We start from the raw sequence: 20,503 nt of genomic DNA, 5'->3' as shown, positions 1-20,503 counted from the left end.
CGTAGGCTAATATAACATTAAAGCAGGGGTGGGGGATCACTGACCCACAAAAAAATGAGTTGGGGGCTGCACACAAGTGAGAAGCCCATGACTGAGAGAGAAAAAGACGCTCCTCCCATTTCCCTCGCACACCAGAGCCGAGGAGGGTCCAGGCTAGTAGATGTTCTGTGCTCCAGCCCTGTGGGTGGATGGCAGGGGGGCTGGAGTGCCAGCGTGGGCTCCCTAGTGTGGGGAGATTCCTGAGCCTCGGGGGCTGGATGTAGAGCCTGAGGTTGCCCACCCTCGCCTTAAAGAATTAGAGTTAGCTGATGTTTGGCTGAGGAGGCGTATTGTGTGTGTGTTGTGTTGTGTTGTGTTGTAAGGAAGGCCGCAATGGTTGAGTAAAAGAATCACAGTGGTCCCCTTGGAGATGTCCCTTGGGGTGCTGATCATGCCACTGACATCTGCCTTCTAGTTTTCTGGGGCTCCCCACCAGCCTGTCCTTGATCAGATCCTCTGATCTGCCCCAGAAAAAGCACAAAGTTGGCCTTACCGGCCCCCTGCAGAGCAACACAGATGCTGAATCAGTTCAGCTCTGGGAGAACTTAGCTACTAGGGCTCAGCACCCAGAAACCAACCCTCCAAAGGGACCAAAGTCCCCAAAAAAATCTGTCTTACTATGTTTGAAAGTTGTATACAGAGAACGCTTATGAGGTGTCTGCCCCCCTTTGTCAAAGTCAGAGAGATATGCACAGTGGTTACTCCCTGCCCCCCAGGTAACAATTATTTTCACTGTGCTTGATAAAAAAGAAAGGGGTTTTAATCAGTCCAAAGAGTGGGATTTAAGTGGCTGCAAGTGAAAACAGATCAAAGCAAGTTATTTAATTAAAATGACCAAAAAACACTAGTTAACTGTAATCTCCTGAGAAATTCATCTGCCATTGTGTTGCCCAATCACCTCGTTTTGTGAGGTCCTTTTGAAGCTCTTCACGGTGCGCTCCATTTTCCTTTGAAATCAAGAGGGAGAGAACTCTGGGGGTCAGGGTCCAGAAAGCAAAGAAAGCAGAACCAACATTCGATGGTATATTTTTAAAAAAAAACCTCTTGCTTTTCAAGCCAATCGCATGGTTTTGGGGCGTGACTGTCCTTTGGAGCGCTCTGGGTTGCCGTTGTGTTGTTTGTGGGGTGATGCCGACAGCAGCTGGCTGTGGCTTGCAGCAGGCGCTGGGGGCTGTTGGGTTGGAGTGATGTGAGGATTAAGCTAAAAGGATGGAGCTGTTAAAACACAAGTGTTCTTGTTTCACTGCAGAGAACAAGAATTACCTGCAGGGCTGGAGATGCAAACACTGATTGCCTGGCTCATGCCGTGTAATGACGGGGAGAGGCCAGAGAGGAGGAGGTTGAAAGAACCATGAAGCACTTGTCTCCACAAACGTAGCATGTGGCAAGCAAGGGTGTAAATCTATCCCTGGCCTCCCACGCTCTAACTGGCCGGGTGACTCCCTGCTGACATGAACTAGCCCTTCCCTAGTGTGCAGCAATCAACTCCCCTTTCCAAGCGGGGCAGCTCCTCCGACTGCCAGACACGGCGACCAGCCAACAGGGGATGGGTCCCTCAAAACTGCCTGGGTATGTGTACACTACCACCCTAGTTCGAACTAGGGTGGTAATGTAGTCAACCGGAGTTGCAAATGAAGCCTGGGATTTGAATTTCCCGGGCTTCATTTGCATCTTGCCGGGTGCCACCATTTTTAAATGTCCGCTAGTTCGGACTCCGTGCTGCGTGGCTACACGCAGCACAAACTAGGTAGTTCGGACTAGGCTTCCTATTCCGAACTACCGTTACTCCTCGTGAAACGAAGCCTAGTCCGAACTACCTAGTTTGTGCCGCGTGTAGCCGCGCGGCACGGAGTCTGAACTAGCGGCCATTTAAAAATGGCGGCGCACGGCAAGATGCAAATGAAGCCCAGGAAATTCAAATCCTGGGCTTCATTTGCAACTCCGGTTGACTACATTACCACCCTAGTTTGAACTAGGGTGGTAGTGGAGACATACCCCCTGTTCTTTTCAGCTGCTCTGAAGCACCTGGCTCTGGCCAGTGACGGAAACAGGACCCTGGGCTAGTGGACGATTGGACTGGCCCGCTATGGCGGTCCTCACAATCAGATCAGCTTAGCTTGCGCCGGGGAACCTGAATGCATGGCAGCAGATTTGACGCACGCAGTTGTGTGCAGCAGGCTGCTGGGGGACAGATTTACACCTTTATCCAGGCATTTAGACACTATCCGGAGGGCACACCGAGGGGTTTGGGAGGTGAAATCCACCCTTACCAAGAGTCAGGATGCCGGGTTGGTTGCACAGACCTCTTCCCACAGTTGTTGCTCCAGTCAGTGGTCCCACTGCAGCAGCCGGGCAAGTCACTAGGTCTACGTAAACATGGATCTTCTCCCTTCCACTGGCCTGAGCCCAATGTGTCCTTCCGCCTCCGCCAAGTGCGGCTGGCCTTTGGGTTGTAGATATAGATCTTGTTGTTATGGTAACTGAGTAGGTCACTGGGGTCAGCCCAGCTAGTCTGGGCTTGTTCTAGTGAGTTCTGTGCCATAAAACGGACACTCGCACGTACGCAAGCTCTCTGCCTTTGCACTGATTTCTTCCTATCCTCTGAAACTCCCCACGACATAACAAGTGGCGACGAGGGTGGGATGCCTGTGCTGCCTCCAGCAACAAAAGAAATAGAAGTCAATGTGCGAAAACAAACTCTTTTTGGCTGTTCTGGAAGGTGGGGTAAGAACTGACGGCTACACTGTGCAAACTGAAACTAAGATCAAGGAGCCAAGAGACTGGAAAAGAAAAAAAAGGGGGGGGGGAGTGCAGCCGCCATGGCTACACTTACAGGGCCACTGGGACCTTTTGTGGAGACGTTAGCGCAATGGCAGGTATATACTGAGCGTGTTGAACTTTTTGTTATTGCAAATGACATTAACGAAGAGAAGAAGGTGCCAATATTTTTAAGTGTCGTAGGGGCTAAGACCTACTCTCTGCTACGCAGTTTGCTGCTCCCTGTTAAGCCAGAGACCAAATCTTACAGTGACATTGTGGAAATCCCGGGGTCACGTTATGCTCCAAAACCACAGGTCATTGCAGAAAGGTACAGGGTCCATAGCAGAGACCAAAAAGAAAGTGAAACCATTGTACAATTTGTAGCCAATTTGAAAAAGCTTGCTGAACACTGTGAATTTAAGGAGATGTTAAATGATGCCCTACGTGACAGGTTAGTGTGTGGCCTGCGCAGTGAAGCTATACGGAGGCGTCTGTTCACAGAAGCTCTGCTCACCCTACCGAAGGCCGTTGATATTGCGGTCTCCTTGGAACTGGCCACACAGGAGGCACAATACCTTAGCGCACCCCCTGGGGTGCATAAAATGTCCCAAGAACCTACTCACAAAACAGTGGGGAGCCAGGCAAGTTACCGCTGAGGTAAGACAGGTCACCACGCATCAGAATGCTGGTGTAAGAACCTAGGGTGTATCTAAACTACATGGCTCCATAGATTAGGCTGATCGGCAAAGGGAAATGAAGCCGCGATTTAAATAATCGCGGCTTCATTTAAATTTAAATGGCTGCCGCACTGAGCCGACAAACAGCTGATCAGCTGTTTGTCGGCTCAGTGTGCTAGTCTGGATGCTCCCGCGCCGACCTGAAAGCCCTTTATCGACCTCCCCGTTATGCCTCGTAGGATGCAGTTTTGTACCTGAGATGGGAACAGCTGCTTAGGATACAAATTTGTGTGGAACAAATTTTTCAGGAGATTACAGTTAGCTAGTGTTTTTTGGTCATTTTAATTAAATAACTTGCTTTGATCTGTCTGTTTTCACTTGCAGCCACTTAAATCCCACTCTTTGGATTGAATAAAAACACGTTTGTCTTTTATCAAGCACAGTGTAAATAATTGTTACCTGTGTGTGTGTGTGTGTGTGTGTGTGTGTATAACACTAATAGCTAGTAACCTATTAATTGAGCTCATTTGAAATAGGAATTGAAGGTGAATGGAGTTTCGGAGATTTAGTAAAGTGTAAAGCGTAGCTAGGCAGTGAACCCAGGATCCTAGGCTTAATGTAATGTTTACGATTTTAAATAGTATAGTCAGGGGAAATATACAGAACAACACAAAGTGCAGTTTTCTGGATTTACAAGAATCACAAACCGCTAAGGTGTATTGGGTAAAGAGAGGAAACAAAAACGTCCGCCAAAAGCAGGGTGTTCACAAGCCAAGAAATTAAGCTGCATCAAATGGTTCAAAAGAAAACATTACTTACCCGGAGGTACCAAAGACTCAGCCCCCACTTAGTCGTAGAGACTATAATCCAAATTCCGTACGCTGTCCGTCTGACAGACGCTGCTTTTAATTTGGGATTCTAAATCAACAGGAAGCAAAAGGTCACTGGATGTTTGAGTAGTGGCTCACAGATTACACCCACTGGGGAAGTGTATCTGAGCATTTTGGAAATGAGGAAGTAGGCAGAGTGAACTGCTTTTCTCAGAATAATATTAAAATTAACACTAATCCTCTTAAAGAGTCGAAATTGAATCCTCTTGATTCATCGGGCTGCGTCTAGTGTTAGGATAGAAGGGAAAACAAACTCTTATCACTTACTAACCCTCCCCCGCTCTGAACTTGTGAGTGGCAGGCAGTAAGAAACGAGAGTAATACCGTTAGGTGCAATTCAATTAGTAAGATTGTTATTTGCATATTTGTATTGGTACATTTGCAGTCACAAACATTGGGGTCTGAATCGGTTGCTGTGCAATATGATTCCAAAACTAGGGGTCAAGTTAGTTGTGATTTCAAACATACCCAAGTTGGTAAAGGAAACCAGCAACGTACATTCTTTCTGCTCTGCACAGGAAGTTTCTTAGGAAAATGCAGCTGCGTCTGTCACCTACAATCTAGTTATTGTAACAGGTTTGAATTTTACAAGCAGAAACAAAGCAACCGCTCTCTTTCAATGTCTCTCTGACGCAGCCCACACAGCGATATGTGTTTACTAGTTTAAACAGTTTTACCGAAGAGCAAAAGTACGAAACAAATCAGAGCAGATCATTCGAGCGTGTCCTGTGAAACCATGTGACCATGCATTAAAGAGACAACAGCAACCAATCTGCTGCTGTTTAAAGGACACTCGCAGTCCTCATGCGGACAGAAGTGTCTTTTGTAGGGGCGCTCTTGTCTCTTGAGCAGCTTCCCAGACTGGCCAGTCGGTATTTGGATGGCTCTTTTGGCACGTGGCGGCACCTTTAAAAGGTGCCCAGAGAGTTAGGAGCTTTCTGCAGAGGAGATCCCTTACAGGGGCTTCAAACAGCCAGCGCTGTAGAGGCCTAAACTGGTTTTATTCCTACACTCGACTGTGTGGATCTGAGGAGCCACCCACTGTGCCAGCTGAATAACTGCACGGCCCTCGCGCTTCGGGCGCTGTAGTAAGGTCGGCACGGTGCCTGTGTGACTCCAGTGGCCTCCAGGAGATGTCCCACAATCCCCCGCTGGGAGCGCGCTGGTCCCCGGCGTGCACTCCAGGCAGGAGTGCGACTGCAGCGTGGCTGTTGCTGGAGGAAGTGCCCTTGTGCAAGCTCATTAGTATTAATTGTCCCCTTGTGCTCCCAGGGGAAGGAGTTGAAGCTGATTTTCACCATGACTGGGGTGCCCGGCAATGCAGCTCTAGGCCTGCTGCTCCTTCCCGGGTGTCTGGGAGCCATTTGTCTTGCCGTCTCTTTCTGCAGGCCAGGGCCATGATGGGCGGCTGCAGGCAGAAGGCCAGGCCAGTCCTCAGAGCCACGCAAGTGTGCCCTGCGGCAGCCAGCACCCCGGGGCCCTGTGGGCTCATCAGGAACAGGGGCAGCTCGGTGGGGAGGCCAGCGATGTGCTGGGGAGTGGGACAAGGCGGGAAGCAGGGGCAGGGCTGAAATAATCGAGGGGCAGGTTATTATCGTCGAATCCTAGAATCCTAGAGCGGGCAGAGACCTCAGGAGTCATCACGTCCAGCCCCCTGCCCAAGGCAGGACCAGCCCAACTCAATCAACCCGGCCAGGGCTTGGTCAAACCGGGACTTATTGTGGGGCTGAGGCCTTCCCCTCCTCATCCTCATTTGTATCACCAAAGCACCTTCCAGCCCCTGTCCTGGAGCAGCCCCCCCCGGCCCCCGTGCACAACCCACCACGAAAACCAGCCCCTGCGCGGGGGAACGTACAGCCCAGAGGTCGGAGCGCCCGGGTGTGTGGAGCGCTCTGAGCCTGCGAAGGGGCAAGGGGGTGTTGAGTATTATTCACTATTATCGAATCTTCCACCGGCGTTGGGTCCCCCCCATCAATCCCTTTCCTGCCCCCCACTCTCATTACCTCAGCTTCCTAGGGACGGTCGTCCTGCTTTGCTGGCCTCTTCCGCCCTTCTGAGAGGAACTCGGCCGGTGGGGAAGACGAACACGCCCTAATCATCCTAATCTCACCCGGCAGCGGGCAGCCTCTCCCCAGCCCCACCTGGCTTTCTTGGAAATGTGTCTAGATAAAAGCTCCCAACTGCCGGCCGCTGTCTGACAGCCACGGGGCTTGGGGGTGGCTCTCAATTCCCAGCCCCCGCTCCAGGGCTACCTCCTGGCCGGCACTGGACCCGTCTGGCCATTTTCAATGGATTTGCCAGTTGCTGTTAAATAATTTGATCTGCTGGTTTGTCCTGGGGCTGGAGATTTGCGTCGTTCTCACCGGCGCTGGGGCAGGACGGGAAAGTGTCTGTGCAGCGAGAGGCAGGTTCCTGCGCCCGCGGGTTCAGCAGGACCAGACCCAGCCTGTTGCATGCACAGCAGCTGTCTGCCCGGCAGCGCCCAGGCATGCGGGTGGGAGTCGGGGGGAGGGAGGCGCCCGGAGGTGCCCCCGTTCTCTCTCTTGCACTGTGTGTGGCTGGCAAAGGGGCTGTGTGTGGAGGTGCCATGGGGGGTAACCCCACCCCGCACACACAGGGAGGGTTTCAGAACCCGAGGGGAAAAGGACCCTGCTCAGCCTCCTCGGGCCGGGTCTCGGGCCGTGGGTTCGACAAACTGCAGAGCGCGCCCCACAGCCAAGCGGTTGCTATGGCAACGGGCCAGGCCTGGCTGCGCTCTGCTCGGCCGCGCAGCCCCCGGGCGCGGGTGCAGGGACTGCGGTGCTGCTACTGCGGGGGGCGGGGGGCGGAGCGGGGCAGGGCAGAGCCGGGCCCAGAGGGTTACGGCCCCGGAGCGCAGCATGTGAGCCCCCTGCCCACTGCCCCGCCGGGTGGCTCCCAGCCCAGCGGCCCCTGCTCAGCCCCCCCCGCCAGCCCCGTCCCTGTGGTCACGGTGCAGTGCTGGCTCTGGGGAGCGGACGTGCTAGGAACAGCCCCGTCGCCGCAGCCTGGCACCGGCTACCCGCCTGAGGATGCACCGAGGGCCGTGCTGCCTCTGCCCCGGCGCACACGCAGCTATTTGCACCCACCGCACCGAGCGACACCGGGAGAGGCTCGCCCCAGAGTGCCCCGTGGGTCAGAGGCTGGGTCAAAGGGGGCAGTCGAACTGGCATCCCCGTCCCAGGGCGCGGGTCCCCTCAGGCCTGGGCTGAGGCTGTCAGGGAGGCTCCTCCCCAGCCTGTGTTGTGTGGAGCGAGGGGAGCTCAGCGCACACCTGCCAGACTGGGCCTTGCAGGGGCCTGGAGGCAGAAACTGAGGCGCAGGGGATCTGGCAGCAGGAGTCCAGGCAGCGGCAGGGCCAGGCCGTGGCTGACTGGGGCTGTGTGGGTGGCGGCAGTGCCTGGCACTGGGGGTGGCTCCCTGGGTCCCACGTGGGGCTCCAGGCCTCAGTTCCACGACTGGGTCTCCAGCCGGGAGGCTTAGGTGGGGAAATACAAATTCAGAGCCATTGGGCGGGGTGGAACTTTTATTTAAAGGAGCATTTAAAATGTCGCTGTGCAGACGGCAGGATCCAGAGCTGAAGCAAAGAAAGACAAAAATTATCAATGACAATGAACATTTTGCATGGGGGAGGTTCGGGCTGCCATTCGCAGAGTGTTATTACATGCCTTGTGACTGAACATGGACATTACAGTAGCCGCTAGAGTCCTTCACTAGCTAAGGGCTTCATCACACAAGATGCTGCAATTTCCAAACCCATGTAGGGGGTCAGATTCTGAAAGGCTCCAGAGGCAGAGCGATGCCCAAGGGGATTTTCAAAAGCACTTAGGGGCATCTGTAGGCACCAAATACGTTTGAACATTTGACCTTTAGGTTCCTACGTCACACTGATTTTCAGTGGAGTTCTGGTTCACAAAGCCAACGTGACTCCTAGGTCATTTAGGTAAATTTTTCCCTGAAGGACAAGACATACTGAGTATTGGTGATGTCATGATATGTATACCGCACCCTCCGTCCCAACCCCCCACCCCCCCACGCTTCCTACTGATTTAATTAGATCCTGGGAAAACTTGGGAGAAGAGGTGGATTCTGACAGGTTCTCTCCTACAAAGTCACCTGCAAAGAGAAAATGGCCGAGAGTCACTGACTAAGAGAATGTGCGTGTTGTGTGCAGTTTGTTTTAGTCGCAGGAACATGAGGGCTGGAAGCGTCACCTTGTTCTGCTAGATGCCGTCATTCAGTCTTGTTTTGATGCAAATGGACATCTAGGCCTTCTGTGCCTAGAATAAGGGCCTTGTACGTGGTGGGGCAGTGTGTTTTGAAGAGATTTTCCACTAAGGTGTTACTTCCTGCAACCACAGGCTTGTGTTCCTGGTTCATGAAGTTCCACAGATGCAGAGCATAAGAGTTGCTGAAGTCGGGGCTTGTCTCCCAGATCTCATAGTACTGTCTCCATCCTTCATAAGCGATGGGGTAGAATCGCTGAGGATGTAAGAAGGAAATATTCTGGCAACTTAGATCCTCCACATTATGGAAATCGGTCAAGGTGCACAATGCTCGGAGTCTCCTTGTCATTAACATGGGGCCTTGATTTCCCCAAATGCCTCCATTGTAGTTTTCAACAAAATCCTCCATGCAATCCCAAATGAACCAGTGATGGTGAGGAAAGCCCAAAATCCCATTGCTGGAGAACTGGGAAGCCTGGGCCGCCAGGAACTTTGCCACTGGAATAGGCCTGATGGAGATGACATCAGTGTCCATGTAGATCCCCCCGTATTTCCAGAGGAGTGCAAGTCGGCTGGCGTCAGAGATGATATGAACCCAGTGCTTCTCCTGGGCTGCGTTAACCTGCAGAGTTGGAAAGGGAGCACAGAGATGCAATTGGCTGCTTTTCTTTTTCAGCTAAGTCACGTTGGTGGAAAAGGGCAAGAGCAGATACAGGTTTTACTCGGTGGGATTGTACAAGTGTGCTCAAGCCACAGCAAATCCCAAGAAACATCCAACATTGATCAAATAACGAGATTAGGAATCATTAACCGTTATTTCCCCAAACAACCCCCCATCGCAACTGACACTCTCACTGTCTGATCCAAAGCTATCATGGTTGCCAACAGAACCATACCGAGAAGTGCAGAGAAATGCAGTGACCAACACTTCTGAGAGGCATGGCTGGTGGAATACCACTGCCTTTTTTTTCTGTTGTTCCAAAATTGACCTTTGAATTCCCCTCTCACTTCTAGAGCTTGTTTTTAAACATTTTCGTTGCTGTCAGACACCTTTAACACGCACTGAAATCATGTTTCCCCACCAGGAAAAGTTCTCTTTACAGTCATGCTTGCTAAAATTATTCAAATACACCTTCTTTATCAAAAAATGGCCTTTTTGGAAAAGATGGTGATTAAGCATTTTGAGAAAATATGGCTACCAAAATTATTATCGGAATACTCTATTTGCCATAAATCCTACCGCCAGGAAATGGAAATTGTACATAACAATTTCAAGAAATATTTTGACAAATGCCTGGCAAAATATCATGAAAAGAGGTCCATTTGGGGGTAATAAAACTGCTTCAAAATGTTTAAAAATATCACAACCAGTTTCTTTTCATTTTCTACCACCTCTACCTTAAATCTTGTTAAAAAATGTTTCCTCCTTTCTATTTCCTCTCACCTTATGGTACCATGGGAGCAGAGGTGTCCCCTGGAACAAACTTTCCATCTGAAGAGGAAAAAGGAAGACATTCTTCATAGCAGATAGAAGAGAGGAGGCAGAGGAAGTGGAATTTGAATCCAGCCGTGTGTTATTTTTCAACCCTTTCATGAAGAAGACAACAGGTCTGTCAGGGTAGATCCTGGCAGCAGATTCCACAGAACATGCAACCAAGGGAGGAGGCTGCAGGCGGTCTGTGGTCTCCACGAAGATGACGCTTCTGCTCTGGTTCATAACATCCTCTTCTGTCAGGAATGGCTTAGCAATAGGCTTGCGTGAGAAGACACAAACAGGCTGCAGGGAGAATTCATACAAAATGACAAAGACACAGACAAAAAAGAAGCAGAGCACTATCTGGATCTCCTTCAACATTCTTGCTTGTCCTTGGACCGGCGAGTCTTAAAAACAAAGTCAGCGTCCACGGTTCACTGTTTATCGCTGGGAGACAAATACGACAGGAGAGGATTTCAAATGTTATTATTGCCTTGGATTATTTCTTATGCAATTGACAGCTTGTTGCAAAACTGGGGAATCAAGAGTTAAACTAAATCACAGACCTGAGTTGGCATCAGCCTCTTTGACTCAAGCGGCTCTTTAGGAAAAAGGCTTGTCATCCGTCTGCGGGTTGGAATCCTGAAGGGTGCAGTCCTCAAACCAAAGGTGTTCTCTGTTGAACTCGGTGGAGTTCACTGGCATCGAAAAGGGCCCTAGATCATAAGAGGAAGGAGAAACAGACTTGAATCGAAGTGAGCTGCATGCTGCAGTCAAGCAAGGAACTCTACCGAGCTAAGAGGCGGTGAGTGTGAAGACATTTGGCTCTGCACGCAGCGTGGTTCATGATGGTTCTTACTTCTTCTGGCAGCTGGTTCCTAGAGACACGGTTGTTTGTACAGTAGTAGACATCTGAGCATCTGAGTTGCTCAGGCTGTTATCTGCTTTCTGATTCTGCTATAGTCAACTACTGATTCAATTATAAAACATAGAGTTGAAGCCCACACGGGCACATCAAAGCCAATTGCCTCGAAGATTTCAACCCGGGCTCATAGTAAATTTCAATCCCTTGGGAAAGCTCTAAATTCTAAAATATTTAATAGATAGTTTAGTTCATAGAATCATAGAACCCCAGAGCTGGAAGAGACCTCAGGAGTCATCGAGTCCAGCCCCCTGCCCAAAGCAGGACCAGCCCCAATTCAATCAGCCCAGCCAGGGCTTTGTCAAGCCGGGACTTAAACACCTCTAGGGATGGAGATTCCACCACTTCCCTAGGGAACCCATCCCAGTGCTTCCCCGCCCTTCTAGGGAAATAGTTTTTCCTGATATTCAATCTAGACCTCCCTCACTGTAACTTGGGACCATTGCTCCTCATTCTGCCATAGTCAATACAGCCATGAAATGAAAACCAATAATGTACATTACATCAAATCTTATGATACGATTTCCCTCTCGTTTTCTTGCGACGTATTTGTAAATAAATCAAAACTCACCGTCTTTGATAAGCAAAAGCCAGACAGAGAATACAGTCAGTTGGAAACCAATGCTGAATTTATTTTGAATAGGACATTTTTCCAAGGTAGGTCGGAGCCTCGGTGCCTAAGAACGCAGGCTGCCTAATGCAGTACAGTCACGCCAGGTAGGACTTTCGGAGCAGGATCTTTGGCTTTGCTTCCTAGCCACGCAGTGGTGTTTGCACTCTATTTGCATTGTTGATAAGAAGAGGAAACGCTACATTTTCAATGGTGTAGGACTGCGAGCACAAGTAAGGAGGAGACACCAAAGCATGCACCTTTGCGGCGCAGTGATGAGGACTTTCCAGTGGGAAATCGCGGCTTTGAAGGTGAACGGTTGCACTGCTAACAAAAGGAAGGAACAACGTGCCCAGCAGAAAGTTGTACCCGGGCTTAGGACAGGTGTTTTGAGCTGCTGGTGAAAGTGGACACAGAATGATAGCTTATTTCACCTATTTGGGGCACAGGTTTATCTGTGAACACATGGAAACTAGATGTGGATGAGCACATGTAACCATTCCTCCTTGGACCTGAGATGGGAGACAGGGACATGCTGTCACATGCGATTTGTGCAATGTTCTTGGAGAGCTGCCACTTCCTCTGCAGAGAAAGGAGAGGTACAGTCGGACGTCATGGCATGGTACAGTCGGATGGCATGGCATGGTACAGTCGGACGGCATGGCATGGTACAGTCGGACGGCATGGCATGGTACAGTCGGACGGCCTGGTGTACGAATCACTCCTGAGGAGTCTGTGAGGGATTGGCAGTTGTCCTCGGCAGCAGCCCCAATGATACGGCTATTAATGCCATAAATGCCTGGTCTGAAAGTTCCCTTACTGCTCTAGGCCTCTTCAGATGAGACACTACACCCTCCCGGTCCTGGACACCACGGCTGTGGGGAGGTGGCTGGTGACGATAGAGCAGAACTCCTTCATGTTGCCGTAGGAAACCTCACCCTCTGAGGAGGATACAGGGCCCCGGATGGGGTCTTGGATTAAGCCAGGAAGCTCTCTCATAACTTGCCTGTCATAGGGTACTGTAATGACTAACCCCCCGACAAACTTTTATCTAGTACAATGTTGGCCTAACATGACAGCATCTTCCTACCCCAGCAATTCACTACGTGTCTGAATATGTAGGTAACACTTTCCCTCCCCCACTCTCAGGAGTCTGACATTTGAATTTCTTACACGTGCCACGACTGCAGAATGAACAGTGTAAAATTAGAGCTCGGGGCGTTGCAGATCTCAAACTGTCTGAGGGAAATAGTCATTTCCACACACCGGGAGGTTGGAGAATGACAGGGCTTTGCTGGGAGTACACTCAGACAGGCCATATCTTGACTAACAAGTTCCAGCATGTTCTCTAATGGAAGCCTGTAGTCTGGCAGCCCTGCCTAGTGACCCATAGCCCCTCAGGTATAACGTGGCCCCTGTGAGGGAGACTCACTTTGTAACTCCTGGCAGGAGTTCTGGCGACCTGGGGCCCGTGTGCGGCTTTGCAAGAATCACTCCTGTATCCTACTGACGAAGCTCACACAGGATATTGTAATAGAAATGTAGCCGTGTTAGTCTGGTCTAGCTGAAACAAAAACCAGGACTATGCAGCACTTTAAAGACTAACAAGACGGTTTATTAGGTGATGAGCTTTCATGGGCCAGACCCACTTCCTCAGATCAAATAGTGGAAGAAAATTGGCACGACCATATATACCAAAGGATACAATCAAAAAAATGAACACATATGAAAAGGACAAATCAAATTTCAGCTATTAGACAGGATCACAAAGAAAAAACAGTTTCTTGCCATTTCAACCAGAAAGGGCATTGTCTCAAGGACTTAACTACCTGCATCCTGCTTCAAAGGCATTTTAACACCAGACTTGAAAGAGAATCCTCTGAACTGTCATTCATGCTTAAATTTGACACTTTGCACCTAGGTCTCAACAAAGACGCTAATTATCTTACCCATTACAAAGATAGCTTCCCCAATTATCACCTCTAATATCATTAGCTCACAGACATTTACCTCCCCCCCTCATCCCTCTTCTGTTCTGAAATTTGATTTGTCCTTTTCATATGTGTTCATTTTTTTGATTGTATCCTTTGGTGTATATGGTCATGCCAATTTTCTTTCACTATTTGATCTGAGGAAGTGGGTCTGGCCAACAAAAGCTCATCACCGAATAAATCATCTTGTTAGTCTTTAAAGTGCTACATAGCCCTGTCTTTTGTTACAGGATATTGCGACAGGGTCAGGCCGGAGGGGGAGTGGTTGAAGGAAAGTATATCAGCCCCAGACTGAGTAAGTCTCTGTACCCAGTGTGAACTAACAAGGACTAACCCAGAACCAAAAGGAACCTTCTGGACTCAGTCAAGCCAACTGAAGCCCCGGGAGACAGTTGGGATGTTTCCGGAGTCCACTGGGGGGACTAATCAGAGCCTCTGGGGTCAATTAAGAGCCAGCTGGGACTGGTTAAACAAGGCTCCTCTTCAGTAAGCTGGGAGCGCGTGAGGAGTCTGGGGGAGGGAAGGTTCCCGGGGTCTGTGAGTGAGAGGTGTCTGAATGAGAGATGGGGACTGCGAGCAAGGCAGAGTGCTGTGGGGGAGCAGATACCACAGGAAAGGTTATGGGGGGTTGTTCGGGGAAGTGGCCCAGGGAAGAAGCTGCCGACTGGGAGCAGAACTGCTTTAGGGTCCTTGGACCGGAAGCCGGAGTAGTGAGTGGGCCTGGGTTACCCCCACCCCTCCCCATGGCACTAGCGAGTCTGCCTCTGAGGGGGATTTTCACCTCCCTGTGGACTAGCCTGTGATGAGAAGGGCTCAGGAGGCTGTCAGCTTTGCCCCTAGAGCAGGGCCAGGGGCTCTGTGGAAGGCACAGTGAGCCTCTGACAGGCCCGGCCAAAGAGTGTGCAAGGCCCAAGGCAAGGACGCTGGGAGCGGGGCCTGGGACCAGCCGGGGGATGGTGAATACTCAGCACTACAGGGCCCAAGGCATTTGCCTGGCTCGCCTTGCCCTAGGGCCAGGCCTGGGCTCTGAGGCAAACACTGTCTGCCAGCGCTGGACCCATGCGGAACAGCTGGAGCGTCGCCACAGTATGTAAATGCTGACTGGGAACTGATCAGCTCCTGCCCTGGCCACGGAGACCACGACCTCTTCCTTCCCTTTCTCCCATCCTCGCAGAGCCTGACTTTGGCCACAGCCGGGAGCATGATGCTAGTTTGTCCCTGGCTGCTGAGTGTGACCTGGCTGGTGCAGTGAGGCCATGGCAGGCAGCTGGTGTGAGGTGCTCTCTGGTTCCTGCACGACAGAGCAATTTCATGCCGCTCCATGTGCTGTGCACAGCACCCTGGCTGGGGCTCCCCCTCTCCTCTCTTCATCCCCGTCTGACGCGCGCCTGGCCTGTTCCCAGCTCATCAGAACAAGCTACACATGGCACACAGAGCTTCAGGTACGCAGGGCCCATCAGGAAAAGTGAGAGAGTTCCTCCCATCGAAATACGACTGTGCTCCGCTCACCCCCTCCCCTCCCTGTGTGTCACCCTCGCCCCTGGAAACTCAGGGTGGAAGCTTCATTCCTGTTGTCTTTGTTTTCTGAACAGGTACTGTGTGGTTCCTGGTTGGAATAGCTCAAGGAGGATGTAGCATTTTAATCCTGCCAGACCGGAGCACAGCAAACATGTGCCATGATATGTTATCTCGGCGTGCTGCTCTTAATGGATAAATAACAGCCTGTGGATTATACCAAGAGGATTTCATTTACACCACGTACAGCTTTCCTTACACCGCAAATGCCTAGAAACACCTCAGCGCCAGACTGAACGCAGCAAAAATGGCAGCCGTGGCTTGCCCAGACCTGCAGGCTAGGCCCGCAATTTCCAGTTCATTCCGCAGTGAAACACAAGGGTCGGAGTGTGTCCCCTGAACCCGACCGCGTCACACCAGAGAGGAATGCAATGAATACGTCTGTCCTTTCTCGAGGAACATCTGTACCGTCTGCCAAGCCTACAGCATACGTTTGGATAAAAATATGGGAGCAAATATCGGAACACCTCAGATCTATTACTTCAAGCTCCATTCTGGCTTTTATCTGGTACGATGTCGGCCTAACACGACAGCTTCTTCCGACCCCAGCGGTTCACTAACTGTCTGAATGTGTAGGTGACTCTCCTCCCCACCACCACCCTGCCCTGAGGAGTCTGACATTGGAATTTCTTATGCGCATCACGACTGTGGAATGGACAGTGTCGAATTAGAGCTCGGGGCGTTGCAGATCACAAACTGTCTGAGGGAAATAGCTGTCTTCAAGGCCGGGCGGTTGGCTGTAGAATGACAGGGCTTTGCTGCGAATACACTCGCAGTCATCCATAGGTTCTGCAAAGGGGTTACTTGGGTAACATGCCAGAACTGTGCAGTTTCATATGAGGCCAGAGGTAATAGTCCAGAAACTGCCAGATCGGTTGGTGATAGGCCTCTGTCACGGTGTGCTCTGAGACGCAGGTCCAGAGCACAAAGAGGGTGACTAGGGTGGCAGCCAGGAGGATGGCCAGCAGCATGCCCGTCAGGTGCCACAACACAACCAGAATCCACTTGGGGTTCAGCCTGCAGGATAAAGAGACACAAACACAGGGCACAATTACATAAACACACAATACATTACACAAACATACTGCATGTGACACACAACATATTACACAAACACACTGCACGACACATAACATATTAGACAAACACACTGCATGTGACACAAACACACAACACATTACACACGACACACAACACAGTACAAAAACACATGGCGTGTGACACAAACACACAACACATTACACACGACACACAACACAGTACAAAAACACATGGCGTGCGACACAAACACACAACACATTACATAAACACACTGCATGTGTGTACTGTGTCCAGTTCTGGGCACCACATTTCAAGAAAGAGGTGGAGAAATTGGAGAGGGTCCAGAGAAGAGCAATAAGAATGATGGAAGGTCTAGAGAACATGATCTATGAAGGAAGACTGAAAGAATTGGGCTTGTTTAGTTTGGAAAAAAGAAGATCGAGGGGGGACATGATAGAAGCTTTCAGGTATCTAAAAGGGTGTCGCAATGAGGTGGGAGAAAACTTGTTCTTCCTGGCCTCCGAGGATAGAAGAAGCAGCAATGGGCTTCATCTGCTGCAAGGGAGGTTTAGGTTGGACATTAGGAAAAATTTCCTAACTGTCAGGGTGGTGAAGCACTGGGGCTGCGACTAGACTGGCATGATTTTGCAGAAATACTTTTAACGGAAAAGTTTTTCAGTTAAAAGTATTTCCGCAAAAAAGCATCTAGATTGGCACGGATGCTTTTGCGCAAAAACATCCGTGCGCAGTATAGACGCGCTTTTGCGCAAGAAAGCTCCGATGGCCATTTTAGCCATCAGGCTTTCTTGCGCAAAAAATTAAGGTGCCTGTCTACACTGGCTCTCTTGCGCAAGTATTCTTGCATAAGAGGGCTTATCCCTGAGCGGGAGCGGGAAAGTATTTGCGCAAGAAGCACTGAATTCTTGCATTAGAACGTCAGTGTTCTTGCACAAATTCAAGTGGCCAGTGTAGACAGCTGGCAAGTTTTTGCACAAAAGCAACTGCTTTTGCGCAAAATCTTGCCAATCTAGATGCACCCCTAGAGGTTGTGGCATTTAAAAATGGCGCCGGCCGGCTTTATGCAAATGAAGCCCGGGAAATTCAAATCCCGGGCTTCATTTGCAACTCCATATGACTACATTACCACCCTAGTTCGAACTGGGGGGTAGTGTAGACATACCCTCACACCCTGCAGGCGGCGCACACACATTTACTGGCGGGGACGCCCATGACGACTTTTTAAGACTGTATTGTGAGTCTGGGGGTCACCCCCCCAACCTCGTCTTATTGTCAATCCACGTCTCTGGGCCTGGCTCCTCAGCGACTCCTCTCCCTCTCGCTGCCTTTCTCCTCCCTCGCTGCTTTCCCGTGTGTGCTCCAGGCTCGCTGACGGGGAGGAAGGGGCGGTTACCCCCGACTCGCCTGACCCGCTGCCAGAGCGCCGGCGCGCGGCGTTGGCTCTGAGGTCTGGGGGAGGCCATGATCTGGGCGGCGCTAAGGGCTGACTGCCTTTGGCCCCACCTCTTCCGGGGCGTGGCGCCGGCTCCCCTCACACCGTGCCCCAGGGCCCGCTGGGACTGTCGGCCCTGCGCTGTGTCTCCGTTTTTCTCATTGGTCTTGGCCCCTGGTCACTTCACACCGATGGGCAGGGCTGATTATTGCTGTTATCCCATCGTTCCAAAGATACGTTTAGCTTTTTTAAAATGGCTCGCCTCCCATTTCCCCCTGCTATTGCCCTTTGATTTACCACCTGTTTTATGGACCTCATCCCCCGGGTCCCTTTCGTACACCAGGATCCCTTTGTGCTAGGGTCTGTACAGCCCAGAACAGAGGCACTCCCAGTTCCTAGGGAGCTTACGGGGCCATGTCCCCAATTCCCATGTCAATGGACATTTAAAACGGCACTAATCCTCATCTAAATCCCTGAAGGCAGCCTTCAAATTCCTAGCCCAAGGTATTTTCCTTTAGTGGGTCCTATCCATTATGATTTGCTCATACATGTGGAACCTCCCTAGTCCGGCACTCTGGGTCCTGCCTGATGCCGAATCAGAGAATTTGCCGGACCACGGGAGGCCAATACCGTCTTGCAGCATCACCAGCACTTCCACTGCTTGCTGAGCTCTTAGAAGACATTTAAGGGAAAATTGGAGCTAAATCACAGCACAGAACACTGGGAGCCAGGGCTGGTGGCTGTAAACAAACTTTATAGGAGCGCAGGAAACTCAGTCACCCCCGTGATAAGCGAACATCCGGCTAACTAAAATCGTGCTGGACCACGGGGGTTGCTGGACCAGAAAGTGCCAGACTGGAGAGGTTCAACCTGTACTAAGTGAAGTGCTTCTGTATTGACTTGAGCCCAGATTTTTAAAGGTATTTAGGCACCTGAAGATACTGATGAGTGTCTGATGGGATTTTCAAAAGCATGCAAGGCAACCCACTAGACACCTGCCTGCATTCCTAGCTATCGAAATACCCACCCAAAGCTGCCCCCTTGCTCTGTTCTGTTCTTTCTTTACATTCTTGTCAGGTCCTAAAATAGCTTTTAAAAATGCAGCTGGTTCATAAATGTAAATGGGAACTTCACTAACCTACCACCAAAAAAGTGCTTCCTTTGCTTCTTCCCTTTGCCTCGTATTTTGTCTTCCTGCAGATAAAGAGAATTTTAAGAGACTTAAAATGCTTCCAATTGCAAAGTTGGCAAGAAGTTGTTGGAAGAGGCCGTTGGGTTACCAATGAGAGATTCTTTGCAATGTTCTTAAAACCAAAAGGATTTGACTTATGTTTTCACAGGTGACGCCCATCGATTAGTTTTGGTGCTTTGCTCCAAATGAAGAGATTTGTCACTTTCCCTTGTGTGTCTGACCAATGGGCTCCATCGTGCCCCTCAAGTAACCCTGCAAGTCATTGTGGACAGTTTTCTCAGTGCATCCACCCAATCCTAGAATCCTAGAACACTAGACCTGGAAGAGGCCTCCAGAGTCACCGAGTCCAGTCCCCAAGCACCATCTAGATCAGGCCTGGGTAAAATACAGCTCACGGCCGAATCTGGCCCGCCAAGCCACCAGATCCCACCCTCGGAGGCAGCATCGGGGAGCCCCAGGCAGGCGTCCCTGCTTGTCACAGGCCATGCAGAAAAGCAGCTGCAGGGCTCTGTTTTTGTTTTGAAACTGGAGAGGAGGGGGGAAGTTTTAGGAGCCGCCCCGCCCCCAGCACATTCCTATTGGCTGGTTTCTGGCAGACACCAGCCAATGTGAGCTGCTTGTTAGAATAACAGGCAGCTATGAAGAATCACGCCCCCTCTCCTGGGCTCAGGGCCAGGCAAACTGGCTGGCTGGGAAATCTTTAACCTCTGCAGGCAGGCAGGCTAGTTTGACAGCTGGCAAGTAAGTCTCTTGGCCACAGCCTGCTGCTGGCACCCCAGCCCCAATCATTGCCCCCCACCCCAACATACCCAAACCCTCTGTACCTTTCTTACAGCCATACCCTCTATCAGATCCGGCCCCCCAATCTCCTGCCCCAGATCACAATCCCCTCCTCCCCATGGTCACATCCCAAACCCCTGCCCTCCTGTCCTCTGCCCTAAGTCACAACCGCCTGCTTCATCCCAACTCCCGCCCAGACTCCGGTCTCCTTCCTGCAGCCCAGTCCCTTACCCCAAGCTCCCTTCTGCACCCCACCTCCACCCCACACCCCGCATCTCCATTCATGTCATGCAGGAGTGCGGCCCTCGACCACTTTCCAAGCTTTTGGACTGCCCCTCCCCATCAAAAATTATTGCCCACCCTGGTCTAGATCATTCCTGGTAGATGTCTATCCAATCTGCCTTGAAATATCCCCAGTGATGGAGATTCCAAAACCCCCGCTAGGCAATTTATTCCAGTGTTTAACCCCCCTGACAGGTAGGAAGTTTTTCCTAATGTCCAGCCTAAACCTTCCTTGCTGCAATTTAAGCCCCTTGCTTCTTGTTCTGTCCTCAGAGACCAATTTTTCTCCCTCCTCCTTATAACACCTTTTTAGATACTTGAATCTTCTATCATGTCCCCTCTCAGTCTTCTCCTTTCCAAACTAAACACGCCCCATTATTTCAGTCTTCCCTAACAGATCATGTTTTCTAGACATTTAATCATTTCTGTTGCTCTTCTCTGGATCTTCTCCCATGTCTCCACATCTTTCCTGAAATGTGGCACCCAGAACAGGACACAAGACTCCAACTGAGGCCTAATCAGTTCAGAGTAAGGTGGAAGAATGACCTCTGGTGTCTTGCTCACAACACCCCTGTT

The 20,503-nt window shown here is 50.7% G+C and overlaps 2 protein-coding genes and 2 long non-coding RNA genes across 13 annotated transcripts in view; 1 reads left to right on the top strand and 3 right to left on the bottom strand.

The window, feature by feature from the left end:
* Positions 1 to 6,504, bottom strand: part of LOC142830723 (uncharacterized) — a 74,201-nt gene extending 67,697 nt beyond the window's left edge. Inside the window, exons 1-2 of one of the 2 annotated variants that reach the window (XR_012906166.1) lie at positions 6,370 to 6,504; positions 4,296 to 4,394 (exon numbers count right to left, since the gene is read on the bottom strand). This is a non-coding gene — a long non-coding RNA (uncharacterized LOC142830723). Of the gene's footprint in view, positions 1 to 4,295; positions 4,825 to 6,369 lie in introns of those variants that run through there. The other variant, XR_012906165.1, reaches the window with a different exon arrangement.
* LOC142830725 (uncharacterized) lies at positions 2,713 to 16,200 on the top strand. Of its 2 annotated transcripts, none has more exons than XR_012906168.1 (2): positions 2,713 to 2,915; positions 15,200 to 16,200. It is a non-coding gene; the product is annotated as an uncharacterized LOC142830725 (long non-coding RNA). The 2 variants fall into 2 exon arrangements; XR_012906169.1 differs by lacking the exon at positions 2,713 to 2,915 and adding an exon at positions 13,778 to 15,049.
* Positions 8,603 to 18,928, bottom strand: LOC142830722 (alpha-1,4-N-acetylglucosaminyltransferase-like). The gene is made up of 4 exons (XM_075937276.1): positions 18,816 to 18,928; positions 10,651 to 10,800; positions 10,055 to 10,531; positions 8,603 to 9,232 (listed from the first exon to the last, which is right to left on the bottom strand). The coding sequence occupies exons 3-4, from the start codon at positions 10,463 to 10,465 to the stop codon at positions 8,618 to 8,620; spliced, it is 1,026 nt and encodes a 341-aa protein (XP_075793391.1). The 5' UTR covers positions 10,466 to 10,531; positions 10,651 to 10,800; positions 18,816 to 18,928; the 3' UTR covers positions 8,603 to 8,617.
* The window catches only part of LOC102453010 (uncharacterized), a 26,969-nt gene continuing 22,123 nt past the window's right edge, over positions 15,658 to 20,503 (bottom strand). For 4 of the 8 annotated variants that reach the window (XM_075937263.1, XM_075937260.1, XM_075937258.1 and 1 more), the window contains one exon: positions 15,658 to 16,199. In XM_075937263.1, coding sequence (XP_075793378.1) covers positions 15,822 to 16,199 — 378 coding nt within the window. In that variant the 3' untranslated portion in view covers positions 15,658 to 15,821. Of the gene's footprint in view, positions 16,200 to 18,811; positions 18,868 to 20,503 lie in introns of all 8 variants that reach the window. The other 4 variants (XM_075937259.1, XM_075937261.1, XM_075937262.1 and 1 more) reach the window with 2 other exon arrangements.

The sequence above is a fragment of the Pelodiscus sinensis genome, chromosome 10 (genome assembly GCF_049634645.1).
Source record: "Pelodiscus sinensis isolate JC-2024 chromosome 10, ASM4963464v1, whole genome shotgun sequence".
In the NCBI taxonomy this organism is placed as follows: Eukaryota; Metazoa; Chordata; order Testudines; family Trionychidae; genus Pelodiscus; species Pelodiscus sinensis.
This window is presented reverse-complemented; position numbering and strand designations above follow the sequence as displayed.